Here is an 18,091-nt window from a genome sequence, read left to right as displayed (position 1 = left end):
GGTGTTCGACAGTTGTAATTCCTTTGTCTGGTTTCAGAAAAGCACGCAGGATCAGATAAGATCAAGAGAAATGAATCAAGCCATTACTCAGCTGTTAGTCTCTTCTTTTAGATGCAGGATACAGGTGCAGAAAAATGTTAAAGAGTTTTTTTTTTTATTGAACTAAACCCTTCTGTCTTTTCTCTTCACCCGTATGCCTCTTTGGCCTGTTCTCACTGTTTGTCACGGTGATTACCTTTTTCTCTAATTGCTTGTCCTTTACATTTATCTTTTACAAAGTGTCTCCCTTTCATCCTTTTACAAAAATGCGTCCTTCATTCATCATCTGTAAATTGATTATTCAAACAATATTATTGTAGATGTAATCCTTGTGGTTCACATATAAAGTCATCTGCTTCATTGTGTGATTTTAAGCTCAATTTGCCCGTCTGTGAGAGAGCCTCATTTATGGCACTGCACAGAACTCTTTGAGCGTGAGTGATGGCTATGCATTACTGTGACTAAGCTACTGCTGAGCACACTTCCGGGCCACAATTGTGCCTTCACAATAAACAGCGTCTCAGGATTGACGTTGCATCACAAACACAGAACAGGCTTAGTCATACTAACAGCTCAGGGAGGCTGTTTTGGAAAATATGCCTTACTTTGTAATTACAAAATGCTACAGCATGATTTCAGACTAAATCACTGCTTCTTCCTCAGTGTGGTGCAAAATCTCCACTCACAAATTATAGAAACACATGGAATATGAAATAGTGGCTGTACTCATAAAATGTGATTAAAAAAATGAAAGCATATTATGAGACGACTCAAATCCCACATTTTATATTCAACATTTTTTACACATGAGCCAGTGTCAAGAGAATCATATCAGGATATCGTCTGCAGTTCGCCTTTCTCACGTCCGCCACACACCGTGAGCCTCTCCATATCAGATACGGGCACACTCCTCGAAATACAGTTTGGTTGAGCAATGTGAGTGCTTGGTTACGGTCTGCAGTGCCCAGATAAAACTCCCAGAACAATTTACCTTTACTGTTTTTAACTCAGACACAATCAGACATAACACAGACTTTCTAGGGCACTGGCAAGTCTGTTTAATGTGAGATCATACTGAGTCACATGCAGCTTTGCAAGTTAATGTCAAGAAGCATTAAGAGCGGCATTACATGTGTGTGGTAGCTTAGACATGTAGAATGAGGTTCTATGCCCACAGGGCATGCTTTTTTCCTCAGTGTTATTATATTGTCTTTTTGTTACAATATAAAGCGCCTTGAGCTGACTTAGCGCTTTATAAACAAAATTGAATTGAAAATTGAAAAGTTTTTTTGCACAGTATCAGAGGATACAAATCTTCTGTAGCTGTCTTTGGTGAAAAAACACTAAAGTACACAGTGTTTTGTATTGTCAGTTTGAAAATAGGACAATTTTGGATATAGTTCAGCATGACAGCACTCATCAGTGTCATTTCTTTCTCCCTAACCAATCAAAACCAAGAAGAGGTGGGACCTACAATATCAATACTGTCCAGAGTGCCAGAAGAAGAAACTGATTCTAGCTGTCACTGACAAACTAGTAATTTACAATCTAACATCGAAGAAGACGGTTTTGTAACCTAGCAACAATAAGTGCTTCAGAGAAGCGTTCTAAAAATGGGGTCATTCGTGGATCTAGAGTTAAGAAAAAAGAAACAAACAAAAAACCCTTAAGCTATAATGCCAGGATCCAACCTTATACATACTCTAAATGTAAATGATGTTTAATGTAACCCCAAGATATTTTGATATCTTCTTTTCCACAATGATGTGGAAAAATGAGCAATGCCATCTCATTTGCTTTCTTGATTGGAGCACCGTGACTAAAGTTTCCTACACACTTTGAATATGACAAACATTGCCAGTGTTGGTACAAACATCCATGCCACAGTCGGCATGTTGTCACCATCAGAGTTATATGACTGCTTTAATCATGAATTGCAAATTATTTCATGAAAATACTGTAAACCATGGCTCAAATGTTTGCACTGCTGTTTTAAATCTTTGATTTCTTCTATAATCACACTTCGATTCGTTTAATATGAGAATTTAAAGAAGAGCAAAGGCCAAACAAAATTCAAAAAGGGACAAACATCCCCTTTTCTAAAGACATTTGTATTTCACAGAGTATTTTGACCGGCAATAAAATCTTTACGTGTGTGTGTCTTCTCACACAATAACATAGACACAGTGACATAGGGCAAAAACTACCACATATACACAGTGATCTATGAAAAATACAGTTCAGTGTTGTATGCCAAAACGGGATGATAGTTTCTTCTCATCGTTCTCTGAAGCACTGTCAACTTTATTTCTCTCTGAAGGTAAAAGAATAATGAGCAAAGAGAAGACACTATAAGCAATAACTTTATAATCAACCGGGGGATGAATCTACTCCTCTATTTGAAGAATATGAACAACAGTGACGATGTAGTAAATGAGCCATGATCTGCTTTCTGTGACTGTGCCCTCAGTGGGGGGGACTCTCTTGCAGCATCGCAGGGTGAGTGGAAACTAAGTGCCAAGGGAGAGAGTGTAAAGTGAGGGAGAGAAATGAGAGAGGAGTGTGTGGGAGTTTATCGAGCAGCTAGTGAAGCTCCCTCAAGCACAATCACCTAATTAGATTTCTATCTAGCAGTCCCCTTTCCTGACCCCCTTAAATCTCTTGCATCTCTGGAAAACTACAGGGGGACACTTCCCAAAAGTACACCCCATCTACACTATAGGTGTCTGAAAGGTGAAGGTTGTGAGGCAGAGGAGGCTTTCTCATTCACAGTAGAAATCAGCCATTTCATGATGGCAGTGGGGAGGGTAATGAAAAAAATAAATAAATAAACATTGAACTACTTAAAATGTGTAGTGCTGGGTTCATCTCTGAAGCCTGGAATTCACTGCAAGCATCAGCGGTGCGTTTTCAAATGCATCCATTATTCTGAGTGGTGAAAAGCATTCTCCTGTTGCCCAGCGTAGAATTAAACTGACTCAATGCATTGTGCAAAACTTGAGTCACATTGCATGGCCAGACTAGACTGTCAAAAGATGCATGCGAAAAATAAAAAGTAATATTAACTGGCACCATAGAAAAATCGTGAACTGGTTCTTGTAGAAAACCGGTACCCAGCATCCAATTTTTTGAATTTGCTAGTCTGCTTGTTTATCCATCCGATTTCGGGTTGTGTGCCAGAGGAGGGAAATGGCATTGCAGTATATAGTATGGATATGGACATAACTTTTATTTTTATTGCACAACACCGCGATGGTAAAGTGGAGGAATAAATTTTTCTTGGTGTAATTAACATACTGCATTACTTTTAGGGAAACGCATTCAGTGTAATGTGTGTAATAATTACTTTTTCTGAGTAGAGATCCGAACACTGATCACAACAAACATGCAACAACATTGTATCAATGTAATGTCTTTCGTATGCAGCTTAGCAATGGTGGTCATTGTCAAAGTGAATCAATGAGGAATCGAATCAGTAAGTGATATCAATAATAGAATCAGAATTACTAAATTCTTATCCATTCCCATTCCTTGTTCACAGTACTCAAATGGACTCCACAGTCACCAGATCTCAATCCAGTAGAGCACCTTAGATGGGAAATGTGCATCATGGATATTCGCTGACAAATCTACTGCAACTGTGTAATGCTATCATGTCAAAGTCTAAGGAATGTTTCCAGCATCTTGCTGAAAATTAAGGCAGTTCTGAAGGCACAAAGCCCGATCTGTTACTAGCAAGGTGTGCCCTAACATAGTGTTGTTAAAATATATTCACTTACCAGGTTTTGAGGTAAAAATCTGAATTGCCCTCAAAAGAAAAACTATAGTACTGACTGTCTGCCTTTTTTGAGTGTCTGATTTAAATGGTTTAACTCAATCATTATGACATTATGCTGACAAGTGTCCTCATGTGTTCCTGCAAATAAAAGCTAAGCTCTCCAGAAAAATTACAGAAATTAAGTATATTCATTTTATTCGTTTAGTTACAAAAAAAGCTAATTTAACATTTTAGATGCAGTGACAAATATCATTTGACATCCAGACTTTCTGCCTGAAGAAAAGAAAGTTGTACTGAATGCACAAAGACCTTGATGCTGTAAACACTGACAAGGTTAATTTGGGGAAAAAAAGGAAACTGTGAATATTCAGTCTGTCAAGTCTGCTGGTTCATCTGATTCAACATTCACATTTGAAAGACAAAAGGAAGAGGCATTTGGTAAGTAGAATAGATGATTCATTCAGTCTCCTACTCGTGAAGCACTGGCAAAACTATGAGTCTGTCTGTATTTTCCTGTGGTTCTTTTCCTCATCTCTGCTGGTTTACGCCTTGTTTTACCAATTCCTCCTTTATATCTGATGTGTGCCTGCATGTTTTTGTCTTAGTTCTTTATGCATATCCATAAGGTGAGTGAACAATGTGCTCATATGTGTGCTATGTGAGTGCAGGCTTAGCATTTAGCTATTTCAAACTCAGTCCTCGAGGGTTAGAGGTTGGCAATATTTTGGCCAAACCGAGGTGATCTGTCGCATTGACCCACTCAGCCAACTGTAAGACAGCATGGCAGAGCTGACAGGGCTCTGTTACCCCAGGCCACACTTAGTATTTGGCTTTCCAACCAGCCTTTTTTCTGCACACATTGCACTATATGATATCTGTCTCTTTGCATTTAATCAGATAAATACCACGAAGTGGGTGAGGGATGGCGCATGAACACAGTCATGTGCCATTTAGAGAGGTGCTGAACACTGGGGAAAATTGCCAAATCAGGACACGGACCAGGAATATCAAATGTTAAATGTAAATTAAATCCTGTAAAATCTTAATAAAATTAAGTTACGTATGTATTATTTTGTGTGATTCATGGCCCGAATGGCAATTGTAGTTAAAATGGATCACATCATAAGACCATTAAGACTCATTCATAATTTGGGTGTTGAATAATGATCTTTACACTACTAAATTGGCTTTGTTTATTTGCTATGATAATTTAACCTTTATATTTTATAGATTTGCATGGTTCTGTTATGCAAGTCTGTTTAACTCAGATTTTGAAAGCCTGTGACAGTTAAAAACAGATTTACAATTTTTGTAATGTTTTCATTTGAATTCTGTAGACATTGTGCTTGCGCTGTAACTATGTAAAGACAATCTTTTGTCACATATTTTAGAGGGCAAACAGTACCCCTTTTTAAAACTTGCTTGCTGTGAACAATATTAAGTGTTGTTTTTCTCAGAGTTAGGGAATATATTACCTCAAAAAAAAATCTAATTTTTGTGTCTACATACAGTATGTGTGTCTCTGGTGAACAGCAGCAGTCTGAGAGAGTTTGGGGATGTAGGCAGAAAATTGCCGGCACTTCCTTCGTTAAATTTCTCTTAAGAGTCATTCTGAGACATGAACTCACTTTCAGTTAAATCCTAAATGCAAAGATGTGGGAACAAAATCATAATTGGAGGGTGTCATTAATCAACACTATAATTTAAAGAGAAAGGCAGTTTTTAAATCTCTAAATGACATCAGGATCTTTTACTATAGGAAATTCATTGAATTTCGCAATGTTTAACAAATAGTCACTGAGGGCTCATCAGTGTCTTGCATTGTTTGCATTTTATTGTATTATGTTTCCTCTGTCTACACTCATTGTGATTGTGGACTTTAATTCCTTATTTTGTCTTTTAGATGCATTCATATTTGAATAAACAATAAAACAGTGAAGGACACCTTAACAGCGCCACTGAATTTATGTCAAACTAAGTGCAATGTGTTTTGAAGTAACATTACGTGCTTATTTCTTTCTTACATCTTATTGTACATTACTGATAGCAGTGTGCCAACTTTTCCTCGTCAGGCAACATTTTCCCTTTGTTGTTTCATTTTCTATCGAAGTCGTTTTTAAAAATGTACACTCCACTAAAAAAGACTCTACACAACTATATTTACTGTGGAGATGTACCTGGAACTGATCCTCTGGAAATGGATTAAGGATGCATTTCTTTTTGGCAAGGTTGTGCACATGTGTTCTACATGATAGAACCGTAAATCCAACCTGTATTTTGTATGTGGTTGTTTTCCCTGTATTTCTCTTTAATTCAGGCTTATGGAAAGTTTTTTTTTCTCTCCTTTAATCTCTGAACATCAACCTGCATAAGAAGGATGCAAAGGAAGGCTCTGTAAATAAAAGGTGAGAAGCTATTTAACAATTTTTGTGTCACGGCCCTGGTGTGAACTGTCTCCAAGCAAAAGCTGCTTTGCCACTTTCACACTTTTTTTATTCCCTTCAAGCACACCGCACCGCACCGAACCCCACCACACACACACACACACACACACACACACACACACACACACACACACACACACACACACACACACACACACACACACACACACACACACACACACACACAAATATGTTGTATTGCCAACTCTTAAATAGGATCAAACCCAACCGCAGTTAAAAGGCTTAGGTAAATCTGATTTTCTCTGTGGTTCCACCAAAAGCTAGACCTGAGCCAAGGAGCTGACACTCTGTGAACGAGACTGGGTGATAACCGAGCACACAACAGGAGACAATGAAATGCTCTTCATTAGCGCAGTAAACCGGGGGTTGATCTGACACATTAAGAGTGTGACAGTGCAGCCTGTGTACAGCATGTGTGTGGGTGTGTGTATGCATGCCTTTTCTTAGCATGTGTTACGACTGTGACCGTAATTGTGTGTGGATTTGAGTGTCTAGGTGCATGGGATTGCAGATTTTTGGCATTGTATTTTTTGTGGAATGTTATTGTTTCCTACAAAACTATTGTCTTATTGTTCAGTTTACGTGCTGCAGTTCTGGTCCAGTTGTTTTTCCTTTGTCATTTTTCCCTATGATTTAAGCCCTGGTTTCTGTATGTCAGTGCGATCTTCTTCCCCCCCCGTTGTAAATAGTTTGGCGCCTTGCGTTGTAAATAAATATCATTTTGTTTTAAAGAAAATAGTGGTCGTTTTGGGATGATTTTTGTGGAAACCCGTACTAGTTTTTTCTTGTGTGTTTTTTTTACCTTATTTTTATTTTCCTTATTTTTATTTTCCTGCGTTGCACCCCGGTTGCCTAGGCCGGGGTGTAACATATGGGGGCTCGTCCAATCGCTGTGGGGTCCGAGGACCGCTTCAGCCGTCCGCCGTCGCTGGAGGGTCCGTGGGACCGCTCCAGCCTTCATCCGCCTTCGCTGGGGGGTCCGAGGGACCGCCTCAGCCTTCGTCGTCTGCTGGAGGGTCAGGGGGACCGCTCCGGCCTCCATCAGTTTCATCTGCCTCCGCTGGAGGGTCCGTGGGACCGCTTCAGTCTTCATTTGCCTTCGCTGGGGGGTCCGAGGGACCGCCTCAGCCTTCGTCGTCTGCTGGAGGGTCAGGGGGACCGCTCCAGCCTCCATCGGTTTCATCTGCCTCCGCTGGAGGGTCCGTGGGACCGCTTCAGTCTTCATTTGCCTTTGCTGGGGGGTCCGAGGGACCGCCTCAGCCTTCGTCGTCTGCTGGAGGGTCCGTGGGACCGCTCCAGCCTTCATCCACCGTCGCTGGAGGATCCGAGGGACCGCCCCAGCCTTCGTCGTCTGCTGGAGGGTCCGTGGGACCGCTCCAGCCTTCATCCGCCTTCGCTGGAGTGTCCGAGGGACCGCTCCAGCCTTCATCGGCTTCGTTTGTCTTCGCTGGAGGATCCGAGGGCCCGCTCCGGTTTTCCGTTTCCACTGGAGGACCCGTCCAGTCATCAGCGTCGCCTGCGGGACGGTGGCCGGTGCCGTATGGGCTGGACATGGAACAAACATTTTTCGTTGGGGTTGTATGTTTTAAATGTTTGTTTTTTTTGGGTGTTTCCTTGAATTAAACATTTTGTGTTACGACTGTGACCGTAATTGTGTGTGGATTTGAGTGTCTAGGTGCTCCTCCGGGGTATGTTACGATTTGGCGTTGGTATTGTATTGTTTTTGTGTGACTGTTATGTGTTTCCTACTTTATTTTGAAAGTCTATGTTATCTTAGTGTGTTCAGTTTACGTTTCCCTGTCTCGTCAGTTCTGATTTGTCCCAGCTGTGTTTCCCTCCTGTTGTCCATTCCCTGATTGCTCCCTCCATGTATTTAAGCCCTGTGTTTCAGTGTGTCATGGTCGCGATCTCCCCCGTGTTGTAAATAGTTTGGTGTTTTGTTGTAAATAAATAGTTTGTTGTAAATACTTTCGTTTCGGGATTTTGGTGGTGAGCTTTAGTGGGGTTTTTGTGTGTGTTTTTTTTCTTTATTTTTACTTTTTTTCGTGTTGCACTCCGGTTGCCTAGGCCGGGGTGTAACATGTGGGGGCTCGTCCAATCGCTGAGGGGTCCGAGGACCGCTTCGGCCGTCCGCCGTCGCTGGAGGGTCCGAGGGCCGGTCCGAGGGACCGCCTCAGCCTTCGTCGTCTGCTGGAGGGTCCGTGGGGCCGCTCCAGCCTTCATCCGCCTTCGCTGGAGGGTCCGTGGGACCGCTCCAGCCTTCGTCTGCCTTCGCTGGAGGATCCGAGGGACCGCTTCAGCCTTCGTCCGCCTTCGCTGGAGGGTCCGAGGCACCGCTCCAGCCTTCGTCTGCCTTCGCTGGAGGGTCCGAGGGACCGCTCCAGCCTTCGTCTGCCTTCGCTGGAGGATCCGAGGGACCGCTGCAGCCTTCGTCCGCCTTCGCTGGAGGGTCCGAGGCACCGCTCCAGCCTTCGTCTGCCTTCGCTGGAGGGTCCGAGGCACCGCTCCAGCCTTCGTCCGCCTTCGCTGGAGGATCCGAGGCACCGCTCCAGCCTTCGTCCGCCTTCGCTGGAGGGTCCGAGGCACCGCTCCAGCCTTCGTCCGCCTTCGCTGGAGGGTCCGAGGCACCGCTCCAGCCTTCGTCCGCCTTCGCTGGAGGGTCCGGGGCACCGCTTCAGCCTTCGTTTGTCTTCGCTGGAGGGTCCGAGGCACCGCTCCAGCCTTCGTCGTCTGCTGGGGGGTCCGTGGGACCGCTCCAGCCTCCACCAGCCTTCATCCGCTTTTGATCAAAACATTTCACTTGGGGTTAAATGTTTGATTTTTGGGTAAGGGGGTGTTACGACTGTGACCGTAATTGTGTGTGGATTTGAGTGTCTAGGTGCTCCTCCGGGGTATGTTACGATTTGGCGTTGGTATTGTATTGTTTTTGTGTGACTGTTATGTGTTTCCTACTTTATTTTGAAAGTCTATGTTATCTTAGTGTGTTCAGTTTACGTTTCCCTGTCTCGTCAGTTCTGATTTGTCCCAGCTGTGTTTCCCTCCTGTTGTCCATTCCCTGATTGCTCCCTCCATGTATTTAAGCCCTGTGTTTCTGTATGTCATGGTCGCGATCTTCTTCCCCCCCCGTTGTAAATAGTTTGGCGCCTTGCGTTGTAAATAAATATCATTTTGTTTTAAAGAAAATAGTGGTCGTTTTGGGATGATTTTTGTGGAAACCCGTACTAGTTTTTTCTTGTGTGTTTTTTTTACCTTATTTTTATTTTCCTTATTTTTATTTTCCTGCGTTGCACCCCGGTTGCCTAGGCCGGGGTGTAACACATGTGTCTGTGCAGGGACAGGCAACCATAGTGGTATAATTCAAGGTAAACAGAGCAAATACAGGGAGTGCAGAATTATTAGGCAAGTTGTATTTTTGAGGAATAATTGTATTATTAAACAACAACCATGTTCTCAATGAACCCAAAAAACTCATTAATATCAAAGCTGAATGTTTTTGGAAGTAGTTTTTAGTTTGTTTTTAGTTTTAGCTATTTTAGGGGGATATCTGTGTGTGCAGGTGACTATTACTGTGCATAATTATTAGGCAACTTAACAAAAAACAAATATATACCCATTTCAATTATTTATTTTTACCAGTGAAACCAATATAACATCTCCACATTCACAAATATACATTTCTGACATTCAAAAACAAAACAAAAACAAATCAGCGACCAATATAGCCACCTTTCTTTGCAAGGACACTCAAAAGCCTGCCATCCATGGATTCTGTCAGTGTTTTGATCTGTTCACCATCAACATTGCGTGCAGCAGCAACCACAGCCTCCCAGACACTGTTCAGAGAGGTGTACTGTTTTCACTCCTTGTAAATCTCACATTTGATGATGGACCACAGGTTCTCAATGGGGTTCAGATCAGGTGAACAAGGAGGCCATGTCATTAGTTTTACTTCTTTTATACCCTTTCTTTCCAGCCACGCTGTGAAGTACTTGGACGCGTGTGATGGAGCATTGTCCTGCATGAAAATCATGTTTTCCTTGAAGGATGCAGACTTCTTCCTGTACCACTGCTTGAAGAAGGTGTCTTCCAGAAACTGGCAGTAGGACTGGGAGTTGAGCTTGACTCCATCCTCAACCCGAAAAGGCCCCACAAGCTCATCTTGACGATACCAGCCCAAACCAGTACTCCACCTCCACCTTGCTGGCGTCTGAGTCGGACTGGAGCTCTCTGCTCTTTACCAATCCAGCCACGGGCCCATCCATCTGGCCCATCTAGACTCACTCTCATTTCATCGGACTGATTTTTCTAAGGTTTTATGGACTATAAAACCTCGTCTTTCAGCCTTTCTTACCTTGGCCATGTCTCTGAGTATTGCACACCTTGTGCTCTTGGGCACTCCAGTGATGTTGCAGCTCTGAAATATGGCCAAACTGGTGGCAAGTGGCATCTTGGCAGCTGCACGCTTGACTTTTCTCAGTTCATGGGCAGTTATTTTGCGCCTTGGTTTTTCCACACGCTTCTTGCGACCCTGTTGACTATTTTGAATGAAACGCTTGATTGTTCGATGATCACGCTTCAGAAGCTTTGCAATTTTGAGACTGCTGCATCCCTCTGCAAGATATCTCACTATTTTTGACTTTTCTGAGCCTGTCAAGTCCTTCTTTTGACCCATTTTGCCAAAGGAAAGGAAGTTGCCTAATAATTATGCACACCTGATATAGGGTGTTGATGTCATTAGACCACACCCCTTCTCATTGCAGAGATGCACATCACCTAATATGCTTAATTGGTAGTAGGCTTTCGAGCCTATACAGCTTGGAGTAAGACAACATGCATGACGAGGATGATGTGGACAAAATACTCATTTGCCTAATAATTCTGCACTCCCTGTACTGTACATTTAATTGATAATAGGATTGATTGATGGCACAGTGTATGCCTAAATGATTTAGGTATTAAATAAATTACTTTAATTATGAATACTCAAGACCTGCTATCAATCACTCGATATAAAGTTTGCCACGCATGTGGGTTTAGCTGATTTGAAAAGACAACTTGAAACTGATAGAAAACTCCTCTGTGAAAAGTTTCAAATCTTGAGCCAAACTATTTGATGTCGATTTAGTTTCACGACAACAGGTGTTATGTTGGCTCTAATGAATTCTCCCTGTGAAGTGATGCTTTAAAAAACACAAACAAACAGTGTAGACACTGAACAAAACAACAGTAACCTGATCTAACCTCAGATTACCACTAAAAGATTCCAGATGAAGTGGATGAAGTGCACATTATCTGAATCTAGACGTTTATACATTAGGCAAAAGATGACACCACGACTGTGTTTGACATCTCTGTCTTCCATGATAAAGTAATAAATGTTTAATTACTTCTCTTTCTGAAAGCTGCTGGCCTGTCCAAGTTTCTAAATTGATTAACAACATTCTCGGGAGCTGGAACAAAATTGAATTGCATTTTACACATCTGTCAAGTCATGCTTATACCTCTAGGCTCCTCTTTTGGCAGCTTATTTTGCTGAATAAATAAGTGCATCTTGGGAAGCGGCAGACATCAAAGTATTTCAAGCACATTAGGCAACAACACTTTGCTTCAATAGAACCCTACAATTTGGATTCTGTTTATTTATTTATTTTTTTGTCACAATTACAGCAACTGTTGCTTTGGGGTTCTAGGGTTTAGTTGTGTTCCCTCTGTTTGGTGTCTTCCCTGCTTGTGTATCCCCTTAGTGTAGTAAGTCTCCGTGTTTAGTCCGCGTCTCTGAGTCTGTGTTAAGTTTGTGTATTGTGTCATTAGTAGAGATGGCACGATACCACTTTTTTATGTCCGATACCGATGTCATAAATTTGGATATCCGCCGATACCGATATGAATCCGAATATGAATATGAATAGTGTGTTTTTTAATCAATAAAAGTGTTTTTTTAATATCTTGCTGCTTTTTGTATAAGTTCATACTCAAGTTAAAAAAAAACCCAAAAAAACCCACTAAAGCTATTCTGTTATATCTGTATGCAAAAAATGCACTGCACCCAAAATATTTCATAGTTCAGCAATACTGATCAATCTAATAAACTTAAACCTACTCCATCCTCCCTATTCTGGTATTTTAAAGAGTAAGCAACCTAACTACTAGGGCTCTAAAACTCCCAGCAAAAAAAAACAAAAACGAAAAAATAAGGAACCACCCCTCACCCACCTCATGATGCTTAATCGACGTAATCAACTTTAATTTGATGCAGTGTGAAAAAAAATGCCCAGAAATAAATTATTTTTCAAGAATAATTAAATAGATTCAACATCTTTCTTCAACAGAACTGCAGACTGCACAGATGGTACCTTCCCAAAGGAAAAAGTACTATAGCTTGCTAGAGTATATTAGACTTAATTGTCACGGTCCTAGGTCTCCTGACCCAGCGTTTTTAGTTCTTTGTGATGTTTGTATTATTGTACTTGTGTGAGTTATTCTATGGTTTCTAGTTTCGATCCCTTGCCCTTCATGTTTCTCTGTGTCCCCTCTGTTCTGTGTAAGTCTGTGTCTGCATGTTTGAGTTCCCCTCTGTGTCTTTCGGTTCTTAGAGTCCTCTGCCTTATGGTTTATGTCTCTGTGTTTCTTAGTTGCTGTCTCCACTGTGTCAAGTTCGTGTCTCTGTGTGATCCTTCCTGTTTTACTTTGAAGGTCCGTGTCTTATGTGAATGTGTCCTGCTTTGCTTGTCGCGTCGTCCCTCATGCTGTGTGGATCTCCCTGTGTCTCTCTGTGGGTTTAGTTTGTGAGTTTCCAGTTTAGTTTGCTTTGTATGACTTTCTCCTGCCAGCGAATAAAGCTGAGTTCTTTGTGTTTAAACTTCGTGCCTGCCTTTTGGGTCCAACTCCTGCCTGCCGCACAGCGATTCATGACATTAATAGTTACTATATACAGTAATGGACTTCTATTCATTTTACATCAGATTAAAACTTTGGGTGTAAGATTCAGATAATTATTTAATAAAAGCTAGACATTTTAAATGAGAATAAGAAAGAAAAGTATGTCTTTGTGCCCCCTTTTCCCTGTTCATGCCCTATCGGCCCCCCTGGCTAAACTTTGCTAGATCCGCCCCTGCACAGTTACCAGCTGTCAGCTAAGTAGTAAAGGATCCTGGTGTAGAAAGTAATATTAAATAAATTCTAAAAACAGATTATCAAGCTTAAACGTGCTCAGCCGCTGGTTTCCTCTTTCTGGTGCAATGTGGGAGATAAACAAACAAGAGAGACGGACTCGCGACAGAAAAGCCGATCAGCTGATCACTGATCAGTTTCATAATTGAAGTAGCAGCAGGAGAGGGAGGGGGAGAGAAGAGGCAGTCACTCCATATATAGGTTGTTAAGCTTAACACGGGAATGCTTTACAAACATTCAGAGATGAACTTACACACTTGCTTTACTTCTCTCCTCTCTGGGATCACTTCCTCAGAGATGAAATGCCGGATTGGTAGCAAGGCTACAAATACACACAGCCGCTCTATCCCGTGAGCACACTGCTCCGACGTGCTACGGTTAGGAGGAGAGTTACAACGTGTCGAAAGTTCTGTGAGGTGCTTTTTTGATATTTAATGGATCAGATTACATTTTTTATTTTTCTCCGATATCCGATCCAGTAATTTACGTCAGTATCGGACCGATACGATACGTAATATTGGATCAGTCCATCTCTAGTCATTACGTGTATGTTTTATTGTGAAGGTCTGCGTCTTATGTGAGTGTTTTCAGTTTGCCTCCCTGCTCTCGTCATGTTAATCACTCCCAGCTGTGTCCCCCACCTGTGTGTAATCTCCCTGTGTTTCTCTGAGTGTATTTAAGTCGTTTCTTCTGTCTTAGTAGTCACTGGTTCGTCTGTGTTGTTCTCCTCCATCTTCCTGCGTATCTCCCTCCGTTGTCTCTCCGTGTCTCCCTACATCTCTGGGTTTGGTTTTAGGTTTGTTTTGTTAGTTGTTCCAGTTTAAGTTTATTCTTGCCTCGCCGTTTCTGTTTGTTTTTCATCCTTCTTACTAAATAAAGTTCACTCTCATCACAAGCTGCATCTTCGGTCCTAATCTACAACTCCACACGTCTGCCACGTCGGACGTAACATAAGTAATTTAATGACACTTTGCAAAGCCATCCAGCAGCTGAATTGGACACGTTAACAGGTTGGTTGTGGACCAACTGTCTGTGTCTCCTTGACACTTCTGATCTAAAATGTGAAATGTCTGCACCCAACTTAATAATAAAAAACAATAACAAATAAACAAATTTAAAAAGCACTCATCTGTGAAAAAATACTTTAAATTTGAACTCGTATCATAAAACATCCAAAAACAAAATTGGTTTTTAGACCACTTGCTCTATGTTTTAATATGTAGGGACTCACAGTGTCTACAGGAAACCATTTTTATATTAATCATGGAAATTACAAAGGTCAAATTGTTTCCTGCATGTCTCCCATTGGTTACCCTTGAGCATGAATGTGAGGCTGAAAATGCTTTAAACAATTAATTTCAATCCTTACAGCCTACTCAACTTCCCATAACAAAATTTAAAGAGACTCTGTAGAGAAAATACAAAAAATGAAAACGGAAGAAAAGGAACAGATGTTCCTGCCATTTGCCAACCTCACAGGATGATAGTAAAAATAAATAAATAAAATGAAATAAGAGATGGATGGATAGACAGCACAGTCTTGTGCATGCACTTTTAGTTTGTAATTACAATGTGAAATATTTCACTGCCTTTCTCTCTAATGAGAACATTAAAAAACCTTTTCTTTTACAATGCTGGGAGCCAGCAATGATCTTTTTAGCTGGAAGACTAATCATCTCTATGTGATTAGGAGCTGAAGGTTAATGTGGGCTCTCACAGATGGGAGACAGAGTGAGGTGGGAGTGAGGGAGATCAGACCAGACAACGTTCTAGAAAGGCACAGACTGGTGGTACTGCAGAGGCACAGGGGGGCTATAAGTGGTTAAGAGTCTGTGGATCAAGGGGAGGAGAGGCCTGAGCCTCATTACACATGTAAATGCAGCTTCCAGCATGGAGGCCCCACTTTAAAGCCTTGCTGTTTTAATTATTCCTTTGCTCTGCACACGATAATTGGCTCTAACTCAGCTCAGGGCCTGTTGGCTATGTAAGGTGAATATAACACCCTAATGACTTTGTCCATTTTTAATGGTGATCAGTGGAAAGACCTGGCCTTCTATTGGATTGGAAATAGCCTCATCAGTGCCTTTGTCTTGATTTTCGCACAGACTCCCACTGTTTGATTGTTGGGTATTCATGTTTTATCGCAGGGCTTATATGTTTTCCATTTAGAAAATTAATTAATGAATGAATGGTTGAACTGACTGAAATTCTTTGAATTAAATTTTATTTAAACGATGCACTATTTGCCGTTTTAGCCCTGATTGGATTATAAGATGCTATTAAATCAAATATCAGAAACCACTTTCTTTCCCACAATGAAACAACTTTCAACAGACAGATCACGTCTTAATTAAAAAAGAAAAAAAGAAACACCTGAAAAAGGCATAAGTGAAGCATATCAGAATTAGGGGCAAACATTAAAGGTAGAATTAAAATTCTATCAAGGTTTTGTCATGAAGGAAAGACGTCTCTCTCATGAAGAGCCTGTTAAGTGACATTTTAAAGAAAAGACTTCTTGACAGGCAGAACAATATGACTGAATCAATCCAATCAAATACATTTCTGGGATAGATATCCAGTATCAAAATCTGTAATTATTTTATAATAATGTTTTAATTTATAGCAAATAAATAACTAAATAAATACTTTGGAAAGCAATTAACTTTCTGACACAGGACTCGTGGGGGAATTTGTGCCTTTGCCCTAGAGCTGAGTCTAAAGTTGCCTTTGGTGTTAAGTGTCAAACAGATCATAGCGTGGAGCTGTGCAAAAATATGGAAATAATCAGGAATTACAAGACAATAAATAGAATAAATAGGCTGGTTTGTAATCTAGGTACAAAAACATTTTAATGCACACACACACATACACACATACACACACACACACACACACACACACACACACCTACACACACACACAGAGCAGGAATGCATCTCACATAGACTTTGAGATGCATTCCTGCTAAGACCACGAGGGCTGTTCCACTTTCAAGTGCACGAGGGCAGTTTTTTTTAAACAATTTAATCACACTTTTGATAAGTCCAGTTTCTTCAGACTTTACCTCAGAGACTTACTCCCTGTTCTTCATATTGCCCACTGCACCACAGGGCTATCAGTAGAAAAGTGAAAGGAATAATACTAAGCAAAAACAATACTAAACAAAAAAATACAGAAGTCTCTACCAAACGATACATTACATGGAATCAGAGGAATGCAAAAACCTTGTTCATTTATCAAACATTTGTTTGAATATTTGTGTAATGTTTCCATTTTGGTGACCATATTTCATTCTAACTGCCGCTTCCAAAGACACTGTATACTCTTCATACATAATATTCAATATTGTGAATCATTACAATATATCCAAAATGGATGTTTCACATCCATGATCCTTTATGCTGCATGTGTCCCCTGACATCATTTATGATGTAAACTAACCAAAATATGAAATAGAAAAAGCTTCTAATTTACAAATATGCCAGGAAGCAAGCTGATATTTGTAACTAAGTAATTTAGTCTAAATCAAACAAAACCACAGAATTAAATATGCTGGTATCATAATCAAATCTTCATAGATTTTGAGCCAAACACTTCTTCTGCCTAAAAATACTTTGTCTTTGGTTACTTAGTGGAGTGAATGAGGACTAATAACTAAACACAACCCCCTCTAAAAGTAAAATAAATTAAAAACAGAAATCTCGTGTATTTTTGGGTGTAACAACGGACCTAATTTCTCATTCAGTATTGTGGTCATTCATGTCAAAAATGACTGTCAAAAGTGCCTTAAGTAGGTTGTGTGCTGTTTTGCAGTAATATTGATGTTTCAGATTAAAGAAACACAGATAATATTACATTGTGGCAATTTTGTTTCTATTCGGATGTTAATAAAATATGTGTGTGCTGTGGCACAGTGTTTTGGTACAGAGTTTTCAAAGGTCCTCACCTTTAACTTGTTATAGTGAAATCTACTTGACTGGCACTCTTTAGCTTCTTGCTCAACAAAGAGCAATAGTATTTTTTAAAGGATTTTTTTTACATCAAAAATACAAAGATTACATTTCTGAGATCACAGTCTAAATGAAATTATTTGAGTCTGTGTTTTATGAAGAAAACATACCTGACCTGGCTTGGCATCTTCGCATATTGAGGCTTCATATGGTGTGGCCAGTTCAGGTGGATTGTCATTCACATCAAGTATCCGAATGCTCACTGATGTTTGGGATGCCATTGTGTGGTTATCTACAAAAGAATGATACAGAAAATAAAAGTTGTGTAAAGAGCTGTGGCAGAAATGTGCATTTGCATTTGCATAATATTATCTCACTATAACTATAGTGTTTGGGGGAAGCCGACAACTGGCAGCGAAACAACAGGTTCTTAGACTGCTCCGACTGTATGTGTCTTTTTTTCCACAGGCATTTTTCTTTTCTTTATTTACCACATGAAAGAGATGAGGTAAAGTTTTAGTTTAACCAGAATATTCATAACGGCCCGGGTTGCACACATGTAACTGAAACCTAAAATTCAGGCTTATGTGTAACTACAGGGAATTTGTGTTGTGCCAATATGCTACTAAACACATAGCAGTGTGTAGTATTTGGTGCTCCCTTCTGGATATTGACAGAGGACTGCAGCT

General features: G+C 40.7%; 1 protein-coding gene across 3 annotated transcripts in view; it reads right to left on the bottom strand.

Moving 5' to 3' along the window:
- Window positions 1–18,091, bottom strand: part of cdh22 (cadherin 22) — a 200,825-nt gene that overhangs the window by 14,070 nt on the left and 168,664 nt on the right. For all 3 annotated transcript variants that reach the window (XM_026166885.1, XM_026166884.1, XM_026166886.1), the window contains one exon: window positions 17,573–17,694. In XM_026166885.1, coding sequence (XP_026022670.1) covers window positions 17,573–17,694 — 122 coding nt within the window. The remainder of the gene's footprint in view (window positions 1–17,572; window positions 17,695–18,091) is intronic.

Source organism: Astatotilapia calliptera, chromosome 5, assembly GCF_900246225.1.
Source record: "Astatotilapia calliptera chromosome 5, fAstCal1.2, whole genome shotgun sequence".
NCBI lineage: Eukaryota > Metazoa > Chordata > Actinopteri > Cichliformes > Cichlidae > Astatotilapia > Astatotilapia calliptera.
Note: the sequence above shows the minus strand (reverse complement) of the source record. Positions and strands in the feature narration are given on the sequence as shown.